Below are 26,715 nucleotides of genomic sequence, written 5' to 3'. Positions count from 1 at the left end.
TTTCTTTACTGCTTCAATGCCAATTGCAATGGCTAGCACATGGTAGACAAATCAATAATGCATTAGGAACAAAAGCAGGAAGAGAAGGAAAGAAGGGAGAGAAGAGAAGGAAGCAAAAGAATGAGAGAATTTATAGCACATCTCAATACTTTTGTCAGGGCAATTGAACTAAATATCTCGAGATTTCTACCTGCCAAGGTGAGTAGGGGGCAGCGTCCACTTGGCTCAAAGATAAGGCACCAGAGTATCTGGAAAATGATGATAGAAGAGGAGGCTCACACATGGTGGTGCCTGTAACAGAGTCACATCTCTTGCTCTGTCCCCAGGCAGGCATCATTCAACACAGAACACAATGGAATCGTGACAGAGAATGCACACCTCAAACCCAGGAACATCTTTGTGAAAGTGAATGCTAGTTTATACAATCAGTCTCCTGCTTTTAGGTCATTTAAAAATGTGTTTCCTTCTGGATTTGGGAAAATAAAAAAGCTCAGGGGAATATGGATAAATTAATTCCCAGAGCACGCAGCCACTAGGTCTGAATCCTCAAAACGGCAGTTTCCGGGAAAGCAAAAGCTCTTAATGAGATCCTGTCCTTGAATTATTGACTGGTTAGGTATGGCAAATCTTGCCTAATTGTTTTCATGATGGGAATTTAATTAAAGTGTCTTTGAGGGGGGAAAAAGTTTCCACAGATATTCCTGTTGGGATGACATCTCAGTTCTAATCATGGTGATCCTGGCATTCTCCTGTAACCACACAGAGGGATAGCCCAAAAGAAAGGCAGGGTCTGCAGGTCAGACTGCCCGCTCCCGGTCCCGGGGTCTAACAGTGCTGCAGAGACTCCCGGGCTCCTACGTGATTCCACCACACCAGAATACGTGGTCTCGCCCACGCCATCTTACCAAACCCATTCACATCATAATGCTTCCTCAGAGAACCAATCCAACTGACAGAGTTCTCAGTAAGTGCTAAGCAGTCTTAGCCTTAACACACATACACACACACACACACACACACACACAAACACACACACAAACATAGGGAGAGAGAAAGAGACACAGACTAAGGGTGTAGTTCTTGGATTCACATCTCAATCTCTAACACAGAGTGGAGACCTGCCAACACAGGCAAGTACCTAATGCTGTGTGAGGTTCAGTCTCCTCAGTCAAAAAGGATTAATAATACCTATCACACAGGTTGTTCCAAAGGTGAATAAGGTAGTATGTGTAAAGTACTCAAGGTAATATGGGTAAGCATTCAATACAGTTAATAATACTAACCTACTTCTATTACTACCACTAATAATAATGCCATCTACTACTCCCACCATTAGGATTACCATTTACACAAAGACAAACACTGTGTCTGAGAAGTTAAATGCTCATAGCACAAATCCAACTCTCATCAACTCCCAAACCTTTGTACCTCAGTAAATTCTAGGTGACCCTCAACCACCCTAAACCACTTGGCAATGAAACCCTCCCCACCTGTCCTGGCATTCAAAGCCCTGGGAGCTCCAGAGCCCTCCCATCTCACCAGCCTCCTCCTCACCCTGCTATCATACATCACACTCGCACACTCTGCACGACAGGCATGGAAAACAAAACACCCCACTAGTTTCTCTAGCCCCCACTGCTGGGGCCCTCCCCCTCTGAGCTGCTCTCCTCTAACAAGTCCTAAATTATTAATAGTGAGCTGCAGCAGGGAATTCCGTAATGCTAAGGAATTATCAAGTGGGGGAATCTCAGGAGCCCAACAGCCTAGCGCAGGTACATATTATAGGCCACGGTGGCTCAGTCTCTTAAAACATGGTGCTTAAGAACTGATAATCAGGGTGCCTGGGTGGCTCAGTCAGTTAAGCAACTGCCTTTGGCTCAGGTCATGGTCCCAGGGTCCTGGGATCGAGTCCCGCATCGGGCTCCCTGCTCAGCGGGGAGTCTGCTTCTCCCTCTGCCTCTGCCTCTCTGTCTCTCATGAATAAAATCTTTGAAAAAAAAAAAAAAAGAACTGATAATCAATTACAATAGATAACACTTTTTTTGTTAAGTAGGCTCCACACCCAGTGTGGAACCCATCACAGGGCTTGAACTCACGACCCTGAGATCAAGACCTGAGCTGAGATCAACAGTGAGATGCTTAACCAACTGAGCCACCCAGGTACCCCAGATAGCCTACCATGGTATTGTGTTAAGTCCTTTGTATACACACATTGTATGGGGAGCAGTAACGATTCGTATAAGTGATGGGGCTCCAGAACGGATTTTAAATTTGGGGGTTTTAGTTATTTGAGCTTGAGAGTCTTACTATTTCCATTAAAATGACAAGTGAATAAAAGATTCAGATCATACAGAAAAACGAAAAACAGTACATTATCCTCTAAAATCAGAGCTCACGGCAGTAATCACTATTAACACTTGATGCTTGTTATATTTTGCTTTTGTTTTTAAGCCTATCTCAAAAGGAATTTATCATTTCTCACCCATTAAATTGACAAAAAAATTTTTAAAGTATGTTAATAGGAACTGCTGGCTTAGGGAAATGAACTCTTTTAAGGTGTACAACTCAATGTTTTTGCTATATTCAGAGTTGGGAAACCATCAGCTGAGTTCCCGAACATTTTCATCACCCCAAAAAGAAACTCCATGCCCATTAGCAGTCACTGCCCCTCTTTCCCTCCTTACCCATGGCAACCACTCATCTATTTTCCGTCCTTATGGACATACGAATTCTGCACATTTCAAATAAATTGATTCATACGCTATGTGGCCTTTGTAACTGGCTTCTTCCGAGTAGCATAATGTTGTCAAGCTTCCCCCACATTATAGCACATGTCCTTCATTCTTATGGCTGAATAATATTCCATTTATAAGTATACCACATTTGGTTATATATTCATCAGTAGACAGACATTTGGTTTCCACATTCTGCCTATTATGAACAACAGTGCTATAAACATTCCTGTACAAGTTTCTGTGTTTTCACAAAACACGTATGTTTTCAATATAGTATACACTGCTGGGTCCAGAGGTAACTCTATGTTTAACTTTCTGAGGCCCTGAAAACCTGGTTTGCATAGCAGCTGCACCATTCACATTGCCATCAGTGGTGTGTAAGTGTTCCCATTGCTCCCCACCCTTTCCAACACTTGATACGGTGTATCTTTTTTACTATAACCATCCTAGGCAGGCTTGAACTGGTATCTCATTGTGATTCTGATTGGCACTTCTGGATGTAGAATGATGCTGAGCATCTTTTCACGCACTTAATGACCAGCTACCCATCTTTTTTTGGAGAAATATCTACTCAAATCTTTTGCCCATGTTTTAATTAGGCTTTTTTTTAAATTCAAGTATAATTAACATGCAGTGTTATATTAGTTTCCATGTACAATATGGGTTCAATAATTCTATACATTATTCAGGGCTCATCAAAATAAGTGTACACTCTTACATATTATGGATATACATATAAGTAGATATATGGTTTACAAGTATTCTCTCCCATTCTCTGCATTGTCTTTTGACCTTCCTGACAGTGTCCCTGAAGCAGAAAAGTTTTCAATTTTGATGAAACCAATTTCACCTATTTTGTCTTTTGTTGCTTGGGCTTTTGGTGTCATATCTAAGAAATCACTACCTAATCCAAGATCGAAAAGATTTTACCTGTTTTCTCCTAAAAGTTTTATAGGTCTTGGGGTGCCTGGGTGGCTCAGTTGATTATCAAGCATCTGCCTTCAGCTCAGGTCATGATCCCAGGGTCCCGGGATTGAGCCACGCATCAGGCTCCCTGCTCAGTGGGGAGTCTGCTTCTCCCTCTACCCTTCCCCCCTGCTTGTGATCTTTCTCTCTCTCTCTCTCTCTCACAAATAAATAAGTAAAATCTCTTTAAAAAAAAAAAGTTTTATAGGTCTTAACTCATTTAGGTCTTTGATGCATCTTCAATTAATTTTGTATTTGGTATGAGGTAGGGGTCTAACGTCATTCTTCTGTTTGTAGATATCCAGTTGTGACAGCACCATTTGTTGAAAAGAATATTCTTTCTTCATTGAATAGTCTTGGCATATAGCTTTTTAAAGTCTTCCTTTTAAATGTTCTATAGCTTGATAGTGGCAGTGTTTACACAACTATGTCAAAACTCCTAAAACCATACATTAAGAATAAATTCTGCTGTAAGAAATTAATATACTCAATAAACCTATTAAAACTTCTCCTTTAGAGAAACATTCATATATTGCATACGTAAGGATCATAGGGTTCACAAATACTATACTACTGTTTGTAATAAAGATAAACTGGAAACTATCTGAACCTCTACCAAAAAAAAGCTAAACAGGGGCACCTGGGTGGCTCAGTCAGTTAAGTGTCTGCTTTGGGCTCAGGTCATGATCCCAGGATTCTGGAATCAAGTCCCGCATCAGGCTCCCTGCTCAGCGGGGAGTCTGCTTCTCTCTCTGTTCCTCCCCGAGCTCGTGCACTTGCACATGCATGCACTTTCTCTCTTCCAAATAAATAAAATCTTTAAAAAAAAAAAAAAACCTAAACAGATGTAGTATAATCATAGGACTGAATACCACGCGACAGTAGAAAGGAATAAGCTAGGTTTTATATATGTTAAATAGATAAACTTCTATTAAGAAAAAAGTAAGTACACAATGACTGACACAGAATGAAAGCATGTACGTGAAAAGAAACAAAACCATGCCATATAGATTCTGTGAATACACATGTAAATACCTAATGGTATCTCTTAAAAGTCTGGAAGAATCCTCAGCACATTGGTAACACTCACTGCTTCTGGAGAGAGCAAAAAGGCACCAAGACTGGAGAGGGTGATCAGAACAGAGTTGAGCTCTGTTATTTTTCCCCCAAAGGGAAGTCTATTCATTAACTACTTATAGGATTAAAAATTAATAATGTGGGGCACCTGGGTGGCTCAGTCGGTTAAGCGTCCAGCTCTTGATTTCAGCTCAGGTCATGATCTCAGGGTCGTGAGACTGAGCCCACGCACAAGGCATAGAGCCTGCTTAAGATTCTCTCTCTCCCTTTCCTTCTGCCCTTCCCCCGACTTACCCACATGTGCACTCTCTCTCTCACTCTAAAATAAAAAAATTAATAATGTATACTTTATGTGAGTTATAAACAGATGTTATGAGTATGGAATTATAGCTTTTTAATATATGCAGTCATTTGTGTATCCCTGCACCCAACCTACACACACACACACAAACACACACACACACAGCTGATCTTACCAATTTGGATTTTCCATACTTTCCCGGAAGACAGACTCTTCCTTCATGGATGCATATTGTGTCCACGTAAGGCAGTGACTCCGTATGGCCATGTTTCTTTCCTGAGGATTGAGCCATGATTCCTCTTCCAACTGGATGCTAGGTACCTTTAAAATGCTCACCTGTCCAACAGAGAGTGGATGGCTTTCTCAATTTAGGAAGAGCGAGCTACATAAAGACTAAGTCCAGAGTTGCCTTTAGTCTTGGATAATTAAGAGGACAAGGGATGCTCATATAGAAATGAAGGCTCACCAATGGCTGTGAGTCCCTGATCACCAAACACACTGTGACCTTACTAAACGCTGGTGAGGACATGCAAATGGCCCAGGATTTATGGGGCCTGTACATCCCTGGCCTGATGTCCCTAACGGCTAACACTAAGCAAATTATCAACCTCCTTCTTGTCTCCTCCAGGGCTGGTTATGGCCTTCTTAAATTGATGGATTCTAACTGGGCCCACTTATGGGCTCGCATGCAGGACAATATCAGATAAAATATCTTCTTCATTTTAAACTCTGTCCAATACCTCAAAATGTATGGTTTCCAAGGTGGAGGAGACATGGGAAACTACAAAGGCAGCACTGTACAAGTCAGAGGTGTCCTTAAATTATTTAGGAATTGAGATACAAGACAAAGTTGAATGCCTTTTTAAATAATAGATTCAAAGCGTGTATATAGGGCAAAGGCAGGGTATACAGCGTAGAAAAAGCCAATGATAATTCGCTGCACACAAGGGCAACACATGCGGAAAATAAAAAAGTTCTTTTCCATTGTCACATCAGCTTTCTTTCCCTCAAAGAATGTGACCGTCTTAATGCATGACAAGGAAGTGACAGAAGCCAACCTCTTTTTCTACATACAGCAAACAGCACAGCAGTGTAACCTGCAAGCTAATTGGCTTCTCCATCACAAAAAGAATCACTTCCAGGTTGAAACAACCATCTGAGACATCGTAAGAAGTGCACATCAAGATGCTCTCCTCTTATTTCCTAATGATTCTAAAAGGACTGTTGTCAATAATCCCACTATGATTTAAGCAATGTTATTAAAACTTCCCACTTACCTTTGCCAACAATCACCAGAGTGCTTAAGAATTTCAAAGAGAGAAAACAATTTGATATCAAGAAGATTTCATCATCCCCACCGTTTACAGAAACACACACGAAAGACTTACAGAGAACACTGAGAACATTATACTCCCTGAAATAACTATACTCTCTGAAAGTGAAATAGAAACTGAAACTTTTATCTTCCTTTCTAAAGATGAGACTAAATATTTACCATCTGCCCATTTCTGATCTTTCTTATCTAAGAGTCATATCTATCCATGGACAGATGAGAAGAGCTGGTCACTTCATGCAAAGTGTCCAAGGTATCTGTACAATAATTATAGACCATCTCTATGTCCACTAAGAGCCCTCCACAAAAGAGAAGCAGAAATAGACAGGAAAAAAACTATCTCTGGTGGCATCTGCCAAAACTGAGGTTAGATATGAGAGTGCTTTCACCCTCTGAGGGGCTATGAGGTACAACTGGGACAGTTCTAACACTCCTATACATCAGAAAATGCTGTCTCTTTCCAGGACTACATGAAAATCACCCAAATCTGATTAAATTTTAAAATGAATTTACCTTCCTTAAAATTTCTGGAACCACATTCTGACAGACTGCAATCCTCTTTCTATAGATGATCCCTGTTGAGACATCTAGAAACAGAAAATTTTTACACTCAAAAAATTTTTAAGGAAATGTATTCTTGTCCTATGTCAATAAAACTTTTCATGTCGATGTCAATTTTATATATGTAGAATTCCTAGAGAAAAATGTTTAACTCAAAACTCAGTGTCCCTGACCACTTTTCTGGGCTAAATCATTCCAAATACACTCATCTGTGATCAAGGAGTAAGGGTAAGACAGCTAACTCACACTGCACATTCTAAAATCAAGGATAAAGAATCACGAACCATTCACTGCTCTGGACAATCAATGTCATCACTCCAATGACAAAGGCCAATGAGCCCTCTGTTCAACTCCAATAAAAAGAATGTTTTAACAAAAAAATGGAGAATCGATTCTGCCACTTTCAGCACCAACCATGTTTTCAAGCACAGGCTTCTGGCTACAAAATTTAAATCTATAATTAATTATATTAGCCATACTCTTTACTCACAGGGAAGCAGCTTCCCTGTGACTGGCACTACTCTGTTTTGGAGAGAGAATAGCACCAATAATGTAAAAAACACAAAATAAATGTGAATTAAGAAACAGGGAGACCGGGTCAGAGAAAAAAAAAAAAACCTTTGAGGTGCTGTCCTTTGCCCTGTAAATTAATGTGACTCAGCCAAGCTCCTATAGGGTTTCTCTAACTCTGGCTAGAGTAGCCTTGAAGGCTGGTGCGAACACCCAGACTGCCCAGAAGCCACTGCCAGGGTGAGAAGCGGGCTCATCTCCTTGCCACTGGCATTCCTTTAGCCATCCCATCCAAGGTTTGCGGCACACATACTTAAAATGGATTAGCCAATCTTGCAGGCAAAGACGCCCCCGTCGATGGTAGAATTTATAATTAATGTTTCTATACCACTTTGGGATGTGCACACTGTTCTCTCATTTGATCTTCACAGGCAGGATTATTATTATTTTCTTCTTCCAATTATTATTATCTTCTAAGCAGGATTATTATTTTCCCATTTAAAAAAGGAAGAAACTGAGCCTTCAGGAAGTTAGGTCATGCAGGTAATAATCAGGGCTTGAAATCAGATCTCTCTGATGCCAAATAACACATCTCTCCCACACTGAGTGCAGATACATGGAAAAAAAAAAAGTTTTTTAAAGTATTTTTTGTAGACTTATGGACATGAAGAAAAGACCCTCACAAGCAAACAGTTTTGTGCTCACCAAGCACAGAGAAGACTTCAGAGTCACATAATGAACAGTGGCCTAGCGTATGTTTTCTCGGAAGGCTCAAGAGCATGTCAGAGTGGGCCTGGGTGTTTCCAAGGGTTTATACACTGATTCCGTCCATCACTAGAGCTTCCTGCATGGCCCGGTTCCCAAGCAAGGACAGTGGAAATGCTTACAGTGACATGCGAATGACAGCGAGCAGGGCAGACTCCTACACTCTAATTCGGGGGTGAGTAAACACTTCCTGTAAAGGGCCAGATGGTACATATTTTAGGTCTTGTGGGCCAGACAGTCTTGTCACAACAAGTCAACTCTGCTGTCGTTGCAAGGAAGAAGCCATAGACAATATATAAACAAGTGGGCATGGTTGTATGCCAATAAAGCTTTATTCACAACATCAAGCAGGACAAGCATAGTTTGTCAACCCCTGCTCTGGTCAATATGGAACCACACTGTCAAGTATAGTTATGATTCCATAATCTAATCACTATAGTCACATTTTATATACATGCTACTAATCACAACTATTTTGCCATCTATAAAATGATGTATGAATGTATGATAGGGATATAGCCATATGACCTTGGGCAATTTATTTAACCTCTCCATACCTTGGTTTCTTCATACATTAAATGGGAGTAATAATAATACATACACCATACATTAGTCTAAAGATTAAATGAGTTAATAAAGTGAGGGTGCTTGGCACATACGAAGTGCTCAGAAATGTTAGCTGTTACTACTGTCACCAGTTATTAATTGAGAGAATGACAAGAGCATACTGAGCAAGCCCTCTGCTGCTGTAAGTGCTGGGTACTCTTTCCTGTCACTTCAAATACAGAAATATACCAGGGTACACACACAACACCTTTACGAAAATCAGTATCACTTAATGATCATCACCGAAGTGAGGTATAATTCAGAGAACTTACCTCTTTTTTCCTCCACAATTTTTACAGAGATGACATTTTTATCCATGGGGTTGGGATACTAAATGAAAACACATAAAGAAGAATTACCATTTGTCTTTTACCAAAGTGAATTCTTTCCCAGCAACCACAGTTTTTTTGCAGGAACAGTACATATTTTCCAAGGAACCTCTAAGGCCCGTTTTCAATCAAGGCTCTTCACTTTACTACTTGGGCCTAGATGAGTGAGAGGCTATCATCAACTGAACCTGTATAAATCCAGGGAAAACCTTGAGATCCAGCCTAGCCCTGGGCGGAGAAGGGAGGGTGAGGTTAAACTAGGTTAATTATGGAAACAGTCTTACATAAATGAAGAGTGTCCTCTGTGCCAGGCCCTGTGCTACACGCTCTATTTACTTACACGATCTTGTTCAAATCCCAAAACAGCCTCTCTGCTGTGACTGGGTCACGTATTATCACTGTCTCATCTGTCAGAAGTGGAAACTGAATAAAGATCGGAGAGTCTAGGATCACCCAGCTAGTCAGCGGGAGAGCCGTGAAATTAAACCGGGCCTGATGCAAAGTGAACCTTTCCCTACGATCGTACATCATTGCCTGACAGCTGGGCTGCTATCACAGGAGAACAACTACAGAAGTAGTCTACTCCAGGGGCTCAATAAGTCGTTTATCTATTAATTCCCCTGAAAGACAATCTGGATATAACAAGGCTGGAAAAAAAGCGACCATTTTTGTCCCGGCAGTTTACATACATTATTTCAGTTTAATTCTCAAATTAACACCATGAGGTATATGCTGCCTTTTCCCTTTCACATGTGTAAAATAAGGCCCAGATAAACTAAGTAGTTTGCTCAAAATCACCCAGCTAAAGAGCCCCGAGACTGTAATTTACCCACAGCTATTCTCTATTGCCTTTTTAACCTGCCTACCTAACTTACCCTTAAATCTCCTCAGAATTACCCAAATCCAGTCCTTTCTATCGCTCAGATGCAAAGAGCGGAAGTGACTTCGGGAGTGGAAGTGACTTCCTCAAACCCATAGGACAAGGCAGCCCCTAATCCAAGCCTGCTGAGCACCCCTTGGGCTCTTTATCTAGAAGCTTACACTGCTTCATCATGGGACCAAACCTGAAAAGGAAATTACAGGAAGTCCCATCCAAGACATCATGAAGGACCAACGGGGGATGAAAGCAGTGAAGAAGCTGAGAGGCAAGGGAAGAGGGGCCGCCACTCGGTGAACCTGAGCTTCAAGTCTTTGGAACCCCAGGAAGTGGTACATGCAGCTCAGTGAGTGTGGGTCTCCCCATCTCACACCAGCTACCTGTATGCGTACGTGTGTGTATGTGTGTGTGTGTGTGTGTGTGTGTGTGTGAGAGAGAGAGAGAGGGGTTGGCTAACTGGTTGATCTTCAGAGAAAAGGGTCCACTACTTCCACACATATTAAAGATATCTGTGGCCTCGAAAGACACTGAAAGACACTCACAGGCTCTGTGAGAACAGGAATCTGATCTACTTCAGTCACTCCATCTCTACCACTAACACAGTGTTTGGCACATAGTAGGCACTCAATAAATTTTTGCTGAATGAGTGATTAGGGAGCTGAACCTCGCTGACCTCAGGGGTCAATTTGGAAAATAAACCTCACTTTGCTTGGGGACCTATCTGTGAAGAGAACACACAGATGGTCAGTAATCAGCAGCCTCGACACCGCATCATGCTCCAGGCCAAAAACTCTGACATTCACACTTGCATCCTGGCAACTGCAATTTTGAGAACTAATCACAAAGTGGATTTTTAAGTATTCATTCATTCATTCATTTCTGCTCCAGAAAAAAATGCTCAAAATTATGATGACTGCTTTCTTGAAGTTTAACTTTCAGATAATGTCCACTAGGGAGGGTCAGATTTAGCTACTCTGCTTCTTGGCAAGGGGCCTCGCTTACAGAGCACCCTTGAAGCACGGAAAATATCTCAGCCTCATCCAGATCCCCTGAATTGTGTGCGTTTGTGTGCGTGAATAAACACTTTACTAAGGTAAAATGAAAGTCTGAAATTATTTCCTTCACTAGTCCTAGTTTGCTCATTTTGTATTCATCAATACATCCTGACTCAATATTACAAATATACTGTAAGTTGTAGGAAGATTACTGAACTAAATTATGGAAGAGATTTGAAATATATTCACCAGAGGAGGACAGTGATAAAAGCTTTCAAGTTTTGATTACTTCACCAAGTTATCAGTGAAATTCCTAAAGACTATAAACTCAGAAACTTCACATTTTTACATAATTTTAAGACTTGCTTATTAAGCCAAAGGGCACTGACTGAAACAACAGTGAAAATTCTCTATTCATTCTTCATTTAAGAGGTTTTTGAGTACCTACCATGCCAGGCATGGTAGTAAAGAAACAAACAAAACTGTAGCCTCTTACAGAGGTTACGTATTAGTTGGGGAAACAAACAAAAAAATAAATATATCAGGAGAAAAATAAACACATCAGACTCAGGGATAATAGGGAAATGGGAAATTGTGGAGAGGGGTCACTGTAAAATACCTAAGGGTCACCCTTGTAAATAACAATGAAGTAAAATGAAGGTTTCAGCCAAACACAAGAGATCCTGAACAATTCACTTTAGTAAAATCATCTGCATGATCCAAGTCATTTTCCCACCCAACTACTTTGGGGAGTTGAATAGACACGAGCCTCATGTTTCCACATGAGAATGGGAGAAGAAATGAGAGGTTTATTTACAATAGCTAAATCCCATGACGTGAAAGGCATATATTCTAACTTTTTTAAAATTAAAGATTTACTGTGCTGAGGCTCCCCCTACCTGGCATTACTTGAAATGATCTGACGCCATCTTGTGGCAACTTGAATATTCATGATTTAATTCAGGAACCTTCTGAAGTCAGGTAATAAGGGGTTGAGAGAGGGAAGGCTCTCAGAAAGAGGGTCATCACCAGGAATGCCAATTTGAGAAGACAGGAGGCAGTGGACAGGTTTCTCTGGACACCTTTTCAAACATGGTGTGACATTAGAACGGATCAAGCTAGGTCAGGGTCAAGACCATCAAAGACTTAGTGAGCATCCACTGATCTAATGCCCCAGGTATTAGAGGCCATCTCATGCATTATCTCGTTTAGTACTTCCCCAAAGGAGAAGGCCTACTAACTACTATTAAGACAAGGAGTTTGCGCTAGAAACAGAAATGGCGTAAAGCCTGCACACAAGCAGGGTCACACAGATTTCCCAATCCTCACTCCACACTAGCAACTCTCATGGAAGCAAAGCGGTCTAAACATCCAGATGTCTGTCAAAAATGCCTGCCATCCCAGAACCTGGCTCAGTGGATCACAAACTGTAGTGGCCTAACGATTACCACATGGGGTCGTGTATATTCACCCCGCATGCCGTATGTTCTGGGGGACTTACGGGATTATCCAAAGTATATTTCACTTCATCTGAACTTACTTATGATATTACTTCCTTTATAGAATGTATAAAAGAAATCCTTTTTCTTTCCCCAAGATATAAATCTATTACAAATATCACAGTCTAACCAGGGTAAAATGTTGACTCCTCTACAATGTCTTATACCTTGCTTTCATTTACCTTTTACATATTGAAAGGTAAGAGGCCTAAATAAATAAAAAAAAAAAAAGGTAAGAGGCCCCAAACAGCACTGGGTAAAAAAGAAGGTAAAAAAGAAAATATACATTACGACAAACAAAGAGCTTTGAAAAGTGAGAGGCCAAGAAATTGAGTCCATCTAATTACAGGAGTAAGAGTTAATATATTTGTGGAAGCAGCTTCATGAAGATACAGTTACTTACCTTTCTCATTTACAAGGGAAAAATATACAAGCTTTCATAAAGCCTACTCTTAAGAGTATGGAGTTTTTAAAATATCAACTTTCCAAAAAGCTAAGAAGTCAATGCCTGCCTTTTATAATAACACCCCCCCACAAAAAAAAGTTAATGACCTCCAAAGGAACCATCGTTTACCAACTTCCAAATGGTATTATCGAAGAGAGCACAAGGAAGCAACCGAGCTGACAGATCTGTATGGTTAGTCGTACAAAGGCCAAGCGGACCTAAAATAAGTCTGTATATTAAACATTTCTGTTTTATAAGCACTACGAAAATCTTTGCTGCTCAGGCTGCTTCCAAAAATGCATGTGCAAATGGGTGGAGCAGCTGAAAGGAGACTTGGCCTTTAGCTAAACAAAGAAATCACCATGAACTGTGCCAAATTAATGAGCTACACACAATAGTGTATCTTAGAGGAAAGTAAAGTTGATTTTATACCAAGATCAAATGAATCATCGATTAATCAAAATTTCAATGATCAAGGACAAAACATATTTAGGTCAATAAATTTTTCAACAGTTGTTCCTTGGCCTTTCAGACCAGTAGGAGGATGAAGTAGAAAGAACAAAAGACAAGGAGTCAAGACCTACAGACCATGATGCTGCCATCTGTGAAGCCAGAGGGTGGGCCACCAGAGGATACTCAAGGCCCTTCTGGCTGCGACAAGTTAGATTCTAGACAAAGGCCAACAATGTCACATCACCCTTATTCACTCAAAGATGTCCTAACAGGGATGCCTGAGTGGCTCAGTCGGTTAAGCATCTACCTTCGGCTCAGGTCATGATCCCGGGGTCCTGGGATCGAGCCCCACATCAGGCTCCCTGCTCACCGGGGAGCCTGCTTCTCCCTCTCCCACTCCCCCTGCTCGTGCGCTCGCTCACTCTCTCTCTCTCTCTCTGACAAATAAATAAAATATTTTAAAAAACATGTCCTAATAATTGGCAATGACATAATAAAGTTTTTTGAAGGAAACAGCTTATAATTATGACATAAAGGAAAACCCTCGTATCTCAACGTTAAATGCATACATAAACCAAATGCATTTAAAGATACGAAGTCTACAAAATAAATGACCAGTACTCTGCAAAAGTACCATGGTCCAGAAAGACAAAAAAAAAAAAAAAAAAAGCGTGAGGAAGTGTCCCACAATGCAGGAGACTTAACACATAACAACTAAATGCAATGTGGGATCCTGGATTGACTCCTAGACTGGAAAAATGATATGAGTGGACTACTGCCAAATTTCAATAAGGTGTGTAGATTAGTTAACACTGTATCAATGCTAATTCCCTGGTTTTAAAAATGATACACCGGTTTAGGGAAGCTGGGTAAAGGAATTTTTTGTCTGTTTTGCAACATTTTGTAAGTCAAATTACCGTTGACCCTTGAACAACATGGGTTTGAACTGTGTGGGTCCACTTCTATGTGGACTTTTTTTTTCAATAAATACAATACAGTACTGTAAATGCATCTTCTCTTCCTTGTGGTTTCCTTAACATTTTTTTTCCTCTAGGTTTCTTACAGTCAGAATACAGTATGTACTTTACATAACATGCAAAATGTGTGTTCATCGACTATTCGTGTCATCAGTAAGGCTTCCAGTCAGTGGCGGGCTACTTGTAGTTAAGTTGTGGGGGAGTCACAAGTTACACAGATGCAGAGTTTAAATTGTGTGGGGCCAGGGCCCCTATAAACACGATGTTGTTTAGGGTCAAATGATTTCTCAGTGAAAAGCTAAGAAATAAAAAGCAAAATGAAAATGAATACAGAGTGTTGAAAACAGAATGAGCTTTAGAATCCAAGAGACCTCAGTCTGAAGCCCATCTGTGGGAGTCTTGGGCAAATTACTTTAACCTCAGCCTGCCTTAATTTCTTCATCTGTACAATTAGGGGAAAAAATCCATCTCAAAGAGTTTCAGAGATTAAAGGGAATAATGTTATGTAAAGTATAACACCTGGGCACCAGGCAGGTTCTCAATAAACAGTACCGGTTTTTTGCTACTAAAGAATGAAATCAACATTTTTAAAACTTAGTTTCAGGACTTCAGTGTCTATTTTGCAATTCACTGTGGTGTGGCACTGAGTATACTCCTAGTATCCTTCTGCAAGCCAAACAGATTTAAGTGATGACTTAAAAATTATTAGAAGATATTTCTTCTTTTTCTGACTAGTAAAACTTCACAAGCTAATGCTTTACCGATTTGGGGTCTGTGTGACAAGAACTCCTGACACATTCCTCCCTGCTAGCATTAGGGAAGGCATCATAGGAGAGAAGTAGGAGGACTAGAGAGAACATTTACTTTTTTAAAAAGGCAATAAACTCTAAGTACTCTAAAAGCTGTCATAGATTTATAATTAAGATACGGGGTGCCTGGCTGGCTCAGTCGTGTGACTCTGGATCTGGTGGTCATGAGTTCAAGCCCCACAGTGGGGTAGAGATTACTTAAAAACAAAATCTTATAAAAAAAAAAAAAAACAAACTACAATCCTTGCCCCACACACTATGTCTATAATATGCCCCTGAGAAAGCACTCATGATAAAAATTAATGTATTTCCCTCTGTCCCCTTGACAGTGAGGTCCTTGAGGGCTCAGGCCATGTTTTATTTACCTCCTCATCTCCGGAGGGCAAAATGATACACAACTTATTATAAAATGTCCATTAGTAGACATATGAAAGCTTTACTATTACTGCTTTGATAGTTAAAAACTGCCCTACCTTCTATAAACTGATTAAGCCACAACCACCACTAGATAAGTTTCCAAGCACACTTTCCCATCATTTAAATAACATTTAAAAAATAAGTCATAATTCAAATGTGCACTGTTATTCATGCTCTTTCTTCTCTTTATTACTCCAGGTTGGTGAAGATTTCTGCAGACTGCTTCTCTCAGCTTTCTATTTTCAGGTTCATGGGATAAATGTAAGAAATTATTATTGTCAGGAATACTATCAAGATATTTAACAAGTACTTTAAAGCACCTACTGTGTGCCGACATGAAGTTAAGTGTGTTACATGCAACTACGTGCGTTAGCCACTTAATTTCCCCCAACAATGCCAGAAGACAGTTACTATTATCATATTCTGCAGATGAGGACCCTGAGGCAGAGAAAAAGAACTGACTTGCCCAAACACACAGCTAGAAGCGCTCCGTCCCCCCGGCTGATGTCAGAGCCCGTGCTCTTCCCGTTTGCACCATTCTGCTTCATGTCGTACCTAATCTTCTTCTAGCAGGATTGAGGACAGGAAGATAACAGAAAGACTATTACAGTGTAAGTAAAAAGATAAATAACCGTTATGTTAAACTAGCCCTATCATTTGTCAAATCATTTATTTTGGAAATATGGGTTCACCCCAAATAGTTTAGGAGCTTTTCAGGAAGAGATGTTCCCCACAAGTAAGTGGCAGATTTGCAAGGGAGAAAAGATAGGATCAGAAATGAAAACATTATTAATTACCCAATCAACTTGCTACTCTAAATGGAAATAGCCATTCATAAATCGCCTTTATGAGTTTAAGGGTAAACACTCAAACCATTTTGTTCAGCACGTCAGGCTCCTGGCTAGAAAAAATAAAAACCCAAGGCCACTGTGTTGAAGCAGAAAGAAATTATTTTAATCTGTCCATTTTATTACAGTGCCATAAGTAAGGACATGTTACTGAAGCCCACACTAACTTCAGTCTCAAATTACACAAGGCTAAACTCCAGAGTGGTGTACTTCATTCACTCACTCCACAAGGATTTGTTGAGCACCTACTACTATATTCCAGGATCTCTTTGGGTACTTGGGATGCATCAGGAACAAATGAAAGATCTCTGCCCACGAAGCTTACACCCAATTCACAATGACTCCTTTGCCTACAGCACAGAAAGAAAATTAACCTGAACAACTCTATAGTAAGAAAAACTCTAACCTCTTTGGCCTTAACTGAGAATAAACAAGAAAATCCAGTCAACAAAAAGGCGCTCTGAGTCCTTTTTAATGACTTTAAATTTTAGGTAGAAAAACTGAAGGAGTGTTTGAATCCAGCTCATGAATGCAAGCCCAGTAAACAGACCCACGTGGGCTTGTATAGATGAGTGAGCTTCTAGCCTGCATCCAGGCAACCCTGTCTGCTCTTTGTGGGTGGTTTTAAGTAAAAGGAAGGAAACAGCTGTAAGTGATAAGAGCTAGAAAGCTAAGTCATACAAAGAAAGCAGCCTAAATGCACTGTCAGGTGCACTGACAATGTAGTGCACGGAAACTACAGTTTAGCATCTGATGAATAAACCATTTTGGGTCTCATAGCATTCCTCCATGAAGGGTTCATTGAGAAACACTATATTCCATGAACAAAGAGTTCTGTGGTGTTTGTTTTCAAGGTGCCACTTAGCTTTGAAAGCATGTAGCTAATATTTTGCCTGTGGTATCCAACAGGCAGGTGTAAGAAGAGCAAACATTCCTCAGGTTTTAAAAATAGTAGTATATAATAACTTGGAAGGCAAGTCCTAACATACCAAAAGACGTAGATCAGTAGATTCTATTTAAAATAGAACATCCTCAGTGCTGAAACAGCTTCAAACATACCATTGTGCAAAATCAGATTAAATGCTTCCAGAGATCCTCATATGATTGTCCTTTCTACCAAGTGCCTTCCTTTGAAAAAAATACATAAAGACTAAAAGAAAAATAAAAGTATATTTAGCCACAAAGATCATTCTTACTACCTTACACTTATAAAAAGCTTATGCTTGTCAAACTCTTACACATTTGATCCTCACAACAATCCTGGGAGATGAGGTACATGGCATTATTGTTTCACAGACACAAAATGAAGACAGTAGGGTTGTCATGTACAGTTGTGCATGTTGCTCACTGCACAAGGTCTTCTGGTCAAGGAGGCCAGGGGGCACAGGGCTACCCAGCCACCTAGTGGAAGGAGTGCTGAGACAGAGCAGCGACCAGATTGGGTCCCCACACCCAGGAACTGGCTAACAAACCACAATAACCCAGCTTTCTAGCCCTGCGAGCAGGTGTTGCTTGCCATCAGAAACTAAAGCCAGATGCCAGGAGCCACAAGCTCCAAACAAGCCCCCCTCACCCAGTTTTCAACCAGTCTGATCCACTTCAGACACTGTGCAAACGCTCCAGCGCCTAAAAGGAATGCCTGGCTGTGAAAACTGAACCAATCTAAGCCAAGATGGACCCCACTGATGACCCTTTTTCAGCCTAAGCCTCCTTAAAACTCTCTGAGACCTCTCCTTGGGGAGCCAGACTGCAGAATCTTTATTCTGTCTCCCCTGTACTGGAGCATTAAGCCCTGATAAAGCCTTGCCTGGAACTCCCACTCAGCCTGCATTTCTAGGGCTTAGACAGCTCAAGAGCCTGACTGGGTAACAGCCCCTCTTGCTAATTGGCATAAATAGCCCCATTTCCTTTCCACTAGCCCCATTGACTGTGAGCTTGTGGAGTCCACCATCTAGATGAGGTCTCTTTCTAATTTGCACATGGGCACAGTAGAGACTGGCGAAAACTGTGTCCCAAGGCCACCCAAAAACTGCTTTTAATGGGGAAAGCACAATGATTAGAATCCAGATCTACTGACTTCCAGTTCATGGCTTTAAGAAATGTAAAGTGAAATGCTCACAACAAGTGGCTTTACTGACATCTCAGAATTTATTGACTCACACAGCCCCTCTGAGGCATTGCTTTGTGAATAAAAATAACAGAAGTGTGGTGTCACCCATAGTGTTTACATTGTCCCACTGCTAGGCCTTTTCTGAAAATATTCTTTCCCTAGCCCTACCTTCCAAAATATCCTATTTACTATGTGTCAGGCATTTGGCTAAGTGTTTTATAAGAATTCTAACACATTGTAACTGAATGCAGCTCTATAAATGACCTCAGCTGTAACATATGGCACACAAAAACCAGTCAGCTGAGCCCAGTCAACCCACAGAATCCCGAGACCCAAAAGTCTACCATTGGTTTAATCCACTAAATCACAGGGGCGATTTGTTACAGAGCAACAGAAAACTGAAACACTGTATTTTCTCACCTTAGCACACATCCCTACTATACCCTTACATCAGGCACAAAGGGTTCAAGATGAATAAACTGTGAGAAGACTAGACAAAGGAAAACTGAGATGGGATGAAGAGCACAGCAAAGATGATTCTGGAACATTTTATTCCCTCAATAATCATCTGAGTGCCTATTATGTGGCAGGCAGCACAGCCTGGGGACTAGGGGTTGAGACTTTGGATGTGCTGAAATCCTGGATCTCCCAACTGCTGGCTGTGGGAACTTGGAAAAGTTGTTTAAACTTCTCTGAACCTCAGTTTCTCTAGGTAGGAAATGGAAATAGGCCCTAAGTCCTTCCCGCTGCTGCTGGACGGAGTAAACAGGATAATGTATGAAAGCACTCTTCCTCCCCCTCCCTTCTTCCCTAAGAAGCTCCTATTCACACTTCAGCCATCATTTGACAAAGGCCACTTTTTCAAGAAAGGCTTTCCTAATGGCCACCTTGGGGGACTTTAGCAGGCCTTCCCTGCTATATTTGGTCCCAGCAACATGAACTTTCTCTGTGTAAATACACATCATCAATTGTAAGTATGTGTTCATTAGTTGTTCATTTATTAACATCAGTCTCCCCCACTAGAGACCATCAGCTCCATGAGAAGAGGGTCTATCTGCTGGGCCCTAGCCCCGAGCCTGGCACACAGAAGAAAAGTATCTCTAAACACCTGCTGAATGAAAGAAAAGCATTTAGCCCAGAAGCATGACCACATGCCAAGTACCCTCGAAAAGAGAGCTTGGCATTGTGCTATGTGCTTCTGCAGGAATGAGTCCTGCCCCCAAGAAGCTTAGGGTCTCATGAGGGAAAAAGGTATGTGTAGAAGTAACTACCCAACACTGCAGAGGATAGTCAGTGATGCCTAGGTCAAGTGCTCCTCCAGTTCTGACAAGATGGAGATCAGCTCTTGATAAGGATAATCCAGAAAGGTATTCCAGGGGAGCAGTGACATTAGAGAATCCACCCTCCAGACTGCCAGACCTAATAAAAAATGGAGTGTTAGATGTAGTGAAAAGAAGGGCCAGGGCGCCTGGGTGGCTCAGTTGGTTAAGTGACTGCCTTCAGCTCAGGTCATGATCCTGGAGTCCCAGGATCGAGTCCCACATCAGGCTCCCTGCTCGGCAGGGAGTCTGCTTCTTCCTCTGACCCTCCCCCCTCTCATGCTCTCTCTCTCATTCTCTCTCTCAAATAAATAAATAAAATCTTTAAAAAAAGAAAAAGAAAAGAAAAGGGCCATATGCACCCCAATGTTCACAGCAGCAATGTCCGCAATAGCTGAACTGTGGAAAGAGCCGAGATGCCCTTCAACAGACGAATGGATAAAGAAGATGTGGTCCATATATACAATGGAATATTAGCCATCAGAAAGGATGAATACCCAACTTTTACATCAACATGGATGGGACTGGAGGAGATTATGCTAAGTGAAATAAGTCAAGCAGAGAAAGTCAATTATCATATGGTTTCACTTATTTGTGGAACATAAGGAATAGCATGGAGGACATTAGAAGGAAGGGAAAAATGAAGGGGGGGAAATCGGAGGGAGAGATGAACCATGAGAGACTATGGACTCTGAGAAACAAACAGGGTTTTAGAGGGGAGGGGGGTGGGGGGATTGGTTAGCCCAGTGATGGGTATTAAGGAGGGCATGTACCGCATGGAGCACTGGGTGTTAGACGAAAACAATGAATCATGGATCACTACGTCAAAAACTAATGATGTACTGTATGGTGACTAACATAATAAAATTAAATCAAATTAAATTTTAAAAAGTTTTTTAAAAAATGGAGTGTTGACTGTTTCTCCTTTGGGCCCAGAAGTCTGGCCTAAGGCAAAGTCTCCACCAGATCTACAATTCATTCTTTCATTCATTTATTCATTCATCATTTACCAGTTTTTACTGAGCACCTACTAGGTGGTAGGCACTATTCTAGATACTGAAGATCAATGAAAAATATCAACAAGCTGACATTCTCCTGAAAAAGAAGGAAAAAAAAAAGCCTCTATGGCAACACCATGTTAACCAGCGTCTTAACCAATCCTTGTGACTGGGTCCCCAACCACATCACCTCCTCTAATGGGGGTCCGGTCTTATCACTTAAAAAACTGACTTCCTCTCCTAGCATCTCTGTTTTGCTTCTGGGTTATACATGGAGCACACTGTCTGGTGGCTGCTGCCCAGGCAAACTACAATTCTTGCAAATCTTACTTTAAAAAGTGGAAGCTGAAGGGGAACCTAAAATACCTTCTGATACAAGACTCTTATCTTAGATGCAGAAAGCGAGGCCCGAAGAGAAGATGACCCTTGACCAAATGAAGTAACTCACGGCAGAGACAGACTACAGTTCAGGAGTCTCAGCTCCCAGGCCTGGGTGCTCTCGATTTCTCAAAGAAATTTCCGATTCTTCTACCACGAGCACAGTCCTAGGAGGAGCCCCTGGGATAAAGAGGACCACTGAATATTGAGCCTAGGGTGCAGGTATAGTAGTACAAACAACTATAACATTTCAGTCTAAGCACTTACGGGAACCATCTCACTTGATTCCTCACAACCAGCCCTTGGCGTTAGTACTTTCATTTCCCCCATTTCACAGATCAAAAAACTAAGGCACAGAGAGGGTAAGCTACCTGCCCCAAGTCCCACAGCCGTTTCATAAAAAAGAAAGTAGCGAGGTGGAAGAGCGACAATGCTGAGTAAACTAGGGTGATCGCTTCCACGGCTCCCACTGGCTTTTATGGGAGGGGGGGTCCAAGATGTACTAGAAAGATCGACAAGTCATGTGCAACTTCAACCAGGCTCCAGAACTTGTATTCCCTACGCCTGTGGGGCAGGGTGTGAACGTGCTGCCGCGCACGGAACCTTCCCCTCATTCCAGGGAGGGTAGGAAGCCCTCGAGGAAATCCACTTCCACCCCCGCCCCGCACATCCCGAGGCCAAACGCGCAGCTGCGGCGCGAGAGCGCGGGCGCGGACCCCGCGGGGGCAGGGGAAGAGGCAGGGGCAGGGGCGGGCGGCGGGCGCCCGGGAGCGCGGACAGCTGGGCGGGGGTCGGGGCGGCCGGGGGGAACGCGAGCGCGGCCCGGGGCCGGAGCGGGCGGGTACCTTGCGGAGGAAGCTGGCGACCACCTGCTCGAAGGGGTACTTGTACACCTGGCGCACGTCCACCGTGACCCCCATCCCCGCACTCCAGGTGCCGGGCTCTGCCGCGGCCGCAGGCGTCCACACCCGCCGGGCCAAAGGGGCGTGGGGGGTTTTTTCCCTCCCTTTTCAAACTTCCGAAACTTTATTGTCCTCCCGGAGGACAGACAGCCGGTCGCGCCCCGCCCCCTTCCGCCACCGCGGTGTGTGGGCGGCGGGAGGCCCGGGCGCAGCCCCGGAGGTCTGGGCACTGCAGGCACCTGGAGCGGCCCGGCCCGCCCCGGCCCGCGCTCTGCAGCCTGGACCTCCGGACGCGTGCTCTTCTGTCGTCACCTCGCCTGAGCTTCGGACTCAGCAGCCCTAAGAAAAGTGATCATAAATACGGAAACTACCCGCCCTCCAAGTTTGGGTTGTAATATAACCCTCCTCCGTGTTGCTGCCTCCCATGTGACAAAGGTCAGCAACTGCATGACACACACGACCTGGGCCGCTGCCTCAAAAGCTGTAAGTTGGGCCTCTAGGAAAAACTGCCTATATGCCCTGGGAGTGTTCATAAAGAATCATGGCTTAGCACATCCGACCCTGTAAGGAAATTCCTATGCCCCTCAAAGTTGAAACACCATGGAGCAAGGAACAAAGGGACAGGAAAAGAATTTGAGTACTTTTCACTGGACTGTACAGATTTTGCAAGAACGAGCAAGTGAATCCATTTATTCAATAAGTTATTCAACGTCTCACTTACTGAGCATCTACTCTGGGCCAAGCACTGTGGTAGGCACCACACATTCAGTAGTAAATAAAGCATGGTCCCTGCTGGCAGGTACGGTGGGCCAGCCAGGTGATTTGACATCCAATAAACAAAATAGGAAAACAAACAGGATAATGGATTAAAGCTATGGGGGTGGGTTCTGATTTTAGCGAGGATGAATGAGGAAGGCCTCGGAGGTGGTGACTTTCACATTTATAATTTTATGATCTTGCTTGCTACTGACACAAAGTCATCCTGGGGTTGCAAAACCATACACTGGGGTAAATCCAGCTCCCCATTACTCAGGGCTTCACTCCCGCCGCTGCAAGAGACTGGAGACAAATACACACCCATCCTAACTGGCCTCATTTTAAATTCATAACCACTAACCTCAAGGGGCCTTTTAATGGTGCTAGACAAAAAAAAAAAAAAAAAAACTACATTTCTCTCATCCACTAACTGTCCCACAGTCTTCTCATCTCAAACCCCCAACACTTCCTTCCCAGCTTATTCTCAGATGACTTCCTTGCTTCCTTTTTTACTTAGTGATTAGGAAACCTCTCTCTACCACATCTGTCTACTCATCTGTCCAAATGCCCTGCCTTCTCTCCTGTTCCTGTTAACTGTCATGCTTAGTTTAATGCCGTCTCACCACTGGTCCACTGAATAGAGCAGTGGGCTCGCAAATGGTTAACAAACAGCCCTCCTTCTAAAAAAACCACCAAAACAAGGCCCTGATGTCTAATGATTGCAGTCTCTGTCGTGTAAGTACTCCCACCATAGCCAATTTCAAACTACCAAAGTGATGTCACTAACCATGGAGGGGTGAAAGACATGCGCAAAAATGCCTGGGTGGCTCAGTTGGTTAAGCATCTGCCTTCGGCTCAGCTCATGATCCCAGGGTCCTGGGATCGAGTCCCGCATCAGGCTCCCTGCTAAGGAGCCTGCTTCTCTCTCTCCCACTGCCATTCCCCCCGGCTTCTCCTGCTTGTACGCTCTCTCTTTCTCTGTCTCTGACAAATAAATAAATAAAATCTTTAAAAAATGCGCCACTGTGTGGTATCTCTACCATCCACATGTAGTAGACATGACTGCAAGAACATAGTTAATGGAGTCAGTGCAATCTTGAGAAGTAACGAAGCTGGAGGTATCACAAATTCTAGATTTCAAGATATACTACAAAGCTATCATAATCAGAACAGTATGGTACATACACTTGGTAGGAATGTAAATTGCTGCAGCCACTGTGGAAAACAGTATGGAGGTTACTCAAAAAGTTAAAAATAGAACTACCATATGATTCAATAATTCCACTATTAAGTATTTACCCAAAGAAAATGAAAACACTAACTCAAAAAGATATAGGCACCCCTATGTTTATGGTAGCATTATTTATAATAACCAATATATGGAAGCAACCTAAGTGCTCATCAAACGGATAAGGAAGATATTGTGTGTATACACACACACACACACATATATATACATATATGTATACATATATAACAAAGGATAGTTGGAAGAAAGGCAAGCAGGGACAAGGGCCTCTCCCCCACCCTAAGAGGAAACTACCCTTAGAAGGAAAAAGACCCGGGGGCGCCTGGGTGGCTCAGTTGGTTAAGCGACTGCCTTCGGCTCAGGTCATGATCCCGGAGTCCTAGGATCGAGTCCCACATCGGGCTCCCAGCTCGGCAGGGAGCCTGCTTCTCCCTCTGACCCTATCCCCTCTCATGCTGTTTCTCTCTCTCTCTCTCTCTCTCTCTCAAATAAATAAATAAATAAAATCTTTAAAAAAAAAAAAAAGAAGGAAAAAGACCCCATCCTGTTATTCTAGTCTCTACTCAATGCCCCAGCTTTATGTCCTGGGAGGACTTACAGCTTATCTGTAACAGAAAGGAAGGGAATGGCCTTGAGTGTCCTAACCCAGGCCCAGGGGGCCAGCTCAAAAGCCAGTGGGATTTTTTTTTTTTAAGATTTTATATATTTATTTGAGGAGGGGAAAGCGGGGAGCCCGATGTGGGGCTCAATCCCCGGACCCCAGGATCATGACCTGAGCCAAAGGCAGACACACTTAACCGACTGAGCCACCCAGGTGCCCCGGCCAATTGGGAATTTAAACAAAGAGCTGGATCTGGCGGCCTGTAGCTGGCCGGCATGCTTTCTGGCAGTGGTGGCCACCACCCTCTTGGTCCCAGAACACCACCCTAGAAAGAGCCCTCCACCCTTTCCCATAGGAACAACTACCTGATAGGTAGACGAGCGTGTGGACAAAACCTGATTGGATGACAGGTGTGTGGAGGGTTAATCAGATTAAAACAGTCCACACCAGAGAGCCCATAAAACCCCTAGATTTAAACGTCAAACAAGCAACCCCCTCGGGTCCCCTCCCTCTTCGGGAGCTTTGTACTATCGCTCAATAAACTTTGCTTTGCTACTCACCACTCTTTGTCTGGTTTACCTCTTCATTCTTTGAAGCAGTGTGACCAAGAACCACAGGTACTAAAGGAAAAGAAATCCTGCAACATATATGTAATGGAATATTCCACAGCCATAAAAAAAGACTAGATTGTGGGGCGCCTGGGTGGCTCAGTCGTTAAGCGTCTGCCTTTGGCTCAGGTCATGATCCCGGGGTTCTGGGATCGAGCCCCACATCGGGCTCCCTGCTCTGCGGGGAGCCTGCTTCTCCCTCTCCCACTCCCCCTGCTTGTGTTCCCTCTCTCGCTGTGTCTCTCTCTGTCAAATAAATAAATAAAATCTTTAAAAAAAAAAAAAAAAGACTAGATTGTGGCATTTGAGACAACATGGATGGAACTAGAGAGCATTACGCTAAGTGAAACAGGTCAGACGGAGAAAGACAAATACCATATGATTTCACTCATATGTGGAATGTAAAAAACAATGAATAAACAAAAAGCAGAAGCAGACCTATAAATACAGAAAACCAATTGATGGTTGCCAGAGCAAAGGGGGGTGGTTGGATGGGCAAAATGGGTGAAGGGGAATGGGAGATAATAGGCTTCCAGTGAATTAGTTACAGTCATGAAGTGGGAGAGCTAGGTTCTTGTCTCACGGAGTCGAAGAATGAATCTTGTGGACAACGGAGAGTGAGTAAAGCGATAGAAGTTTAATTATTAAGTGAAGACACAGAAAAAGCTCTCAAGAGTGAGAGAGTCCCGACAGGGTTGCCACGAGGGCCTTTAGGGTTGGTCTTTTATAGAAAGCTAAACAGGGAACTTAAATGCTTTTAATACTTCTATTGATATCACCATTGAGCAAGGACTAGTGATAACACCTTCAATGGCTTATATCCTTTTTTAGGGTCTGGTTATTCTTTGTTGGTCATAGGTGATTATCATAAAAAGACACCCACCCCACACGCCTAGGGTAGGGTGGTCCAATTTGTCCCCTTATCTCTGGTTTCCCCGCACATCCACGTTTTTGGGATTTCTGTGAGCCTGATCACATAGCCCCCTATCTCTCTCTCCCTACCTAGCCCCACCTGTCCCTTACTCAGTAATAAAAGGCAAAGCACAAGGCATACAGTCAATGATACTGGAAAAGCAATGTATGGTGGCAAAAGATAGCTACACTTGCGAGGAGCATAACATAACACATGGAGTAGCTGAATCACAATGTTGTACACATGAAACAAAGTAACACTGTGTGTCAACTATACCCAAATTAAAAAAATCTTTCTTTAAAAGAATACAGGGGCGGGGCGCCTGGGTGGCTCAGTCGGTTAAGCGTCTGCCTTCAGCTCAGGTCATGATCCCAGGGT

General features: G+C 42.6%; 1 protein-coding gene across 1 annotated transcript in view; it reads right to left on the bottom strand.

The window, feature by feature from the left end:
- PRELID2 (PRELI domain containing 2) overlaps positions 1–22,348 on the bottom strand; it is a 60,512-nt gene extending 38,164 nt beyond the window's left edge. The window contains exons 1-4 of the mRNA XM_032404449.1: positions 22,154–22,348; positions 9,127–9,184; positions 6,926–6,999; positions 5,255–5,415 (exon numbers count right to left, since the gene is read on the bottom strand). Coding sequence (XP_032260340.1) covers positions 5,255–5,415; positions 6,926–6,999; positions 9,127–9,184; positions 22,154–22,228 — 368 coding nt within the window. The 5' untranslated portion in view covers positions 22,229–22,348. The remainder of the gene's footprint in view (positions 1–5,254; positions 5,416–6,925; positions 7,000–9,126; positions 9,185–22,153) is intronic.
- Between the last annotated feature and the right edge of the window lie 4,367 nt (positions 22,349–26,715).

The sequence above is a fragment of the Phoca vitulina genome, unplaced genomic scaffold (genome assembly GCF_004348235.1).
Source record: "Phoca vitulina isolate PV1807 unplaced genomic scaffold, GSC_HSeal_1.0 scaffold6, whole genome shotgun sequence".
Classification (NCBI taxonomy): Eukaryota; Metazoa; Chordata; class Mammalia; order Carnivora; family Phocidae; genus Phoca; species Phoca vitulina.
This window is presented reverse-complemented; position numbering and strand designations above follow the sequence as displayed.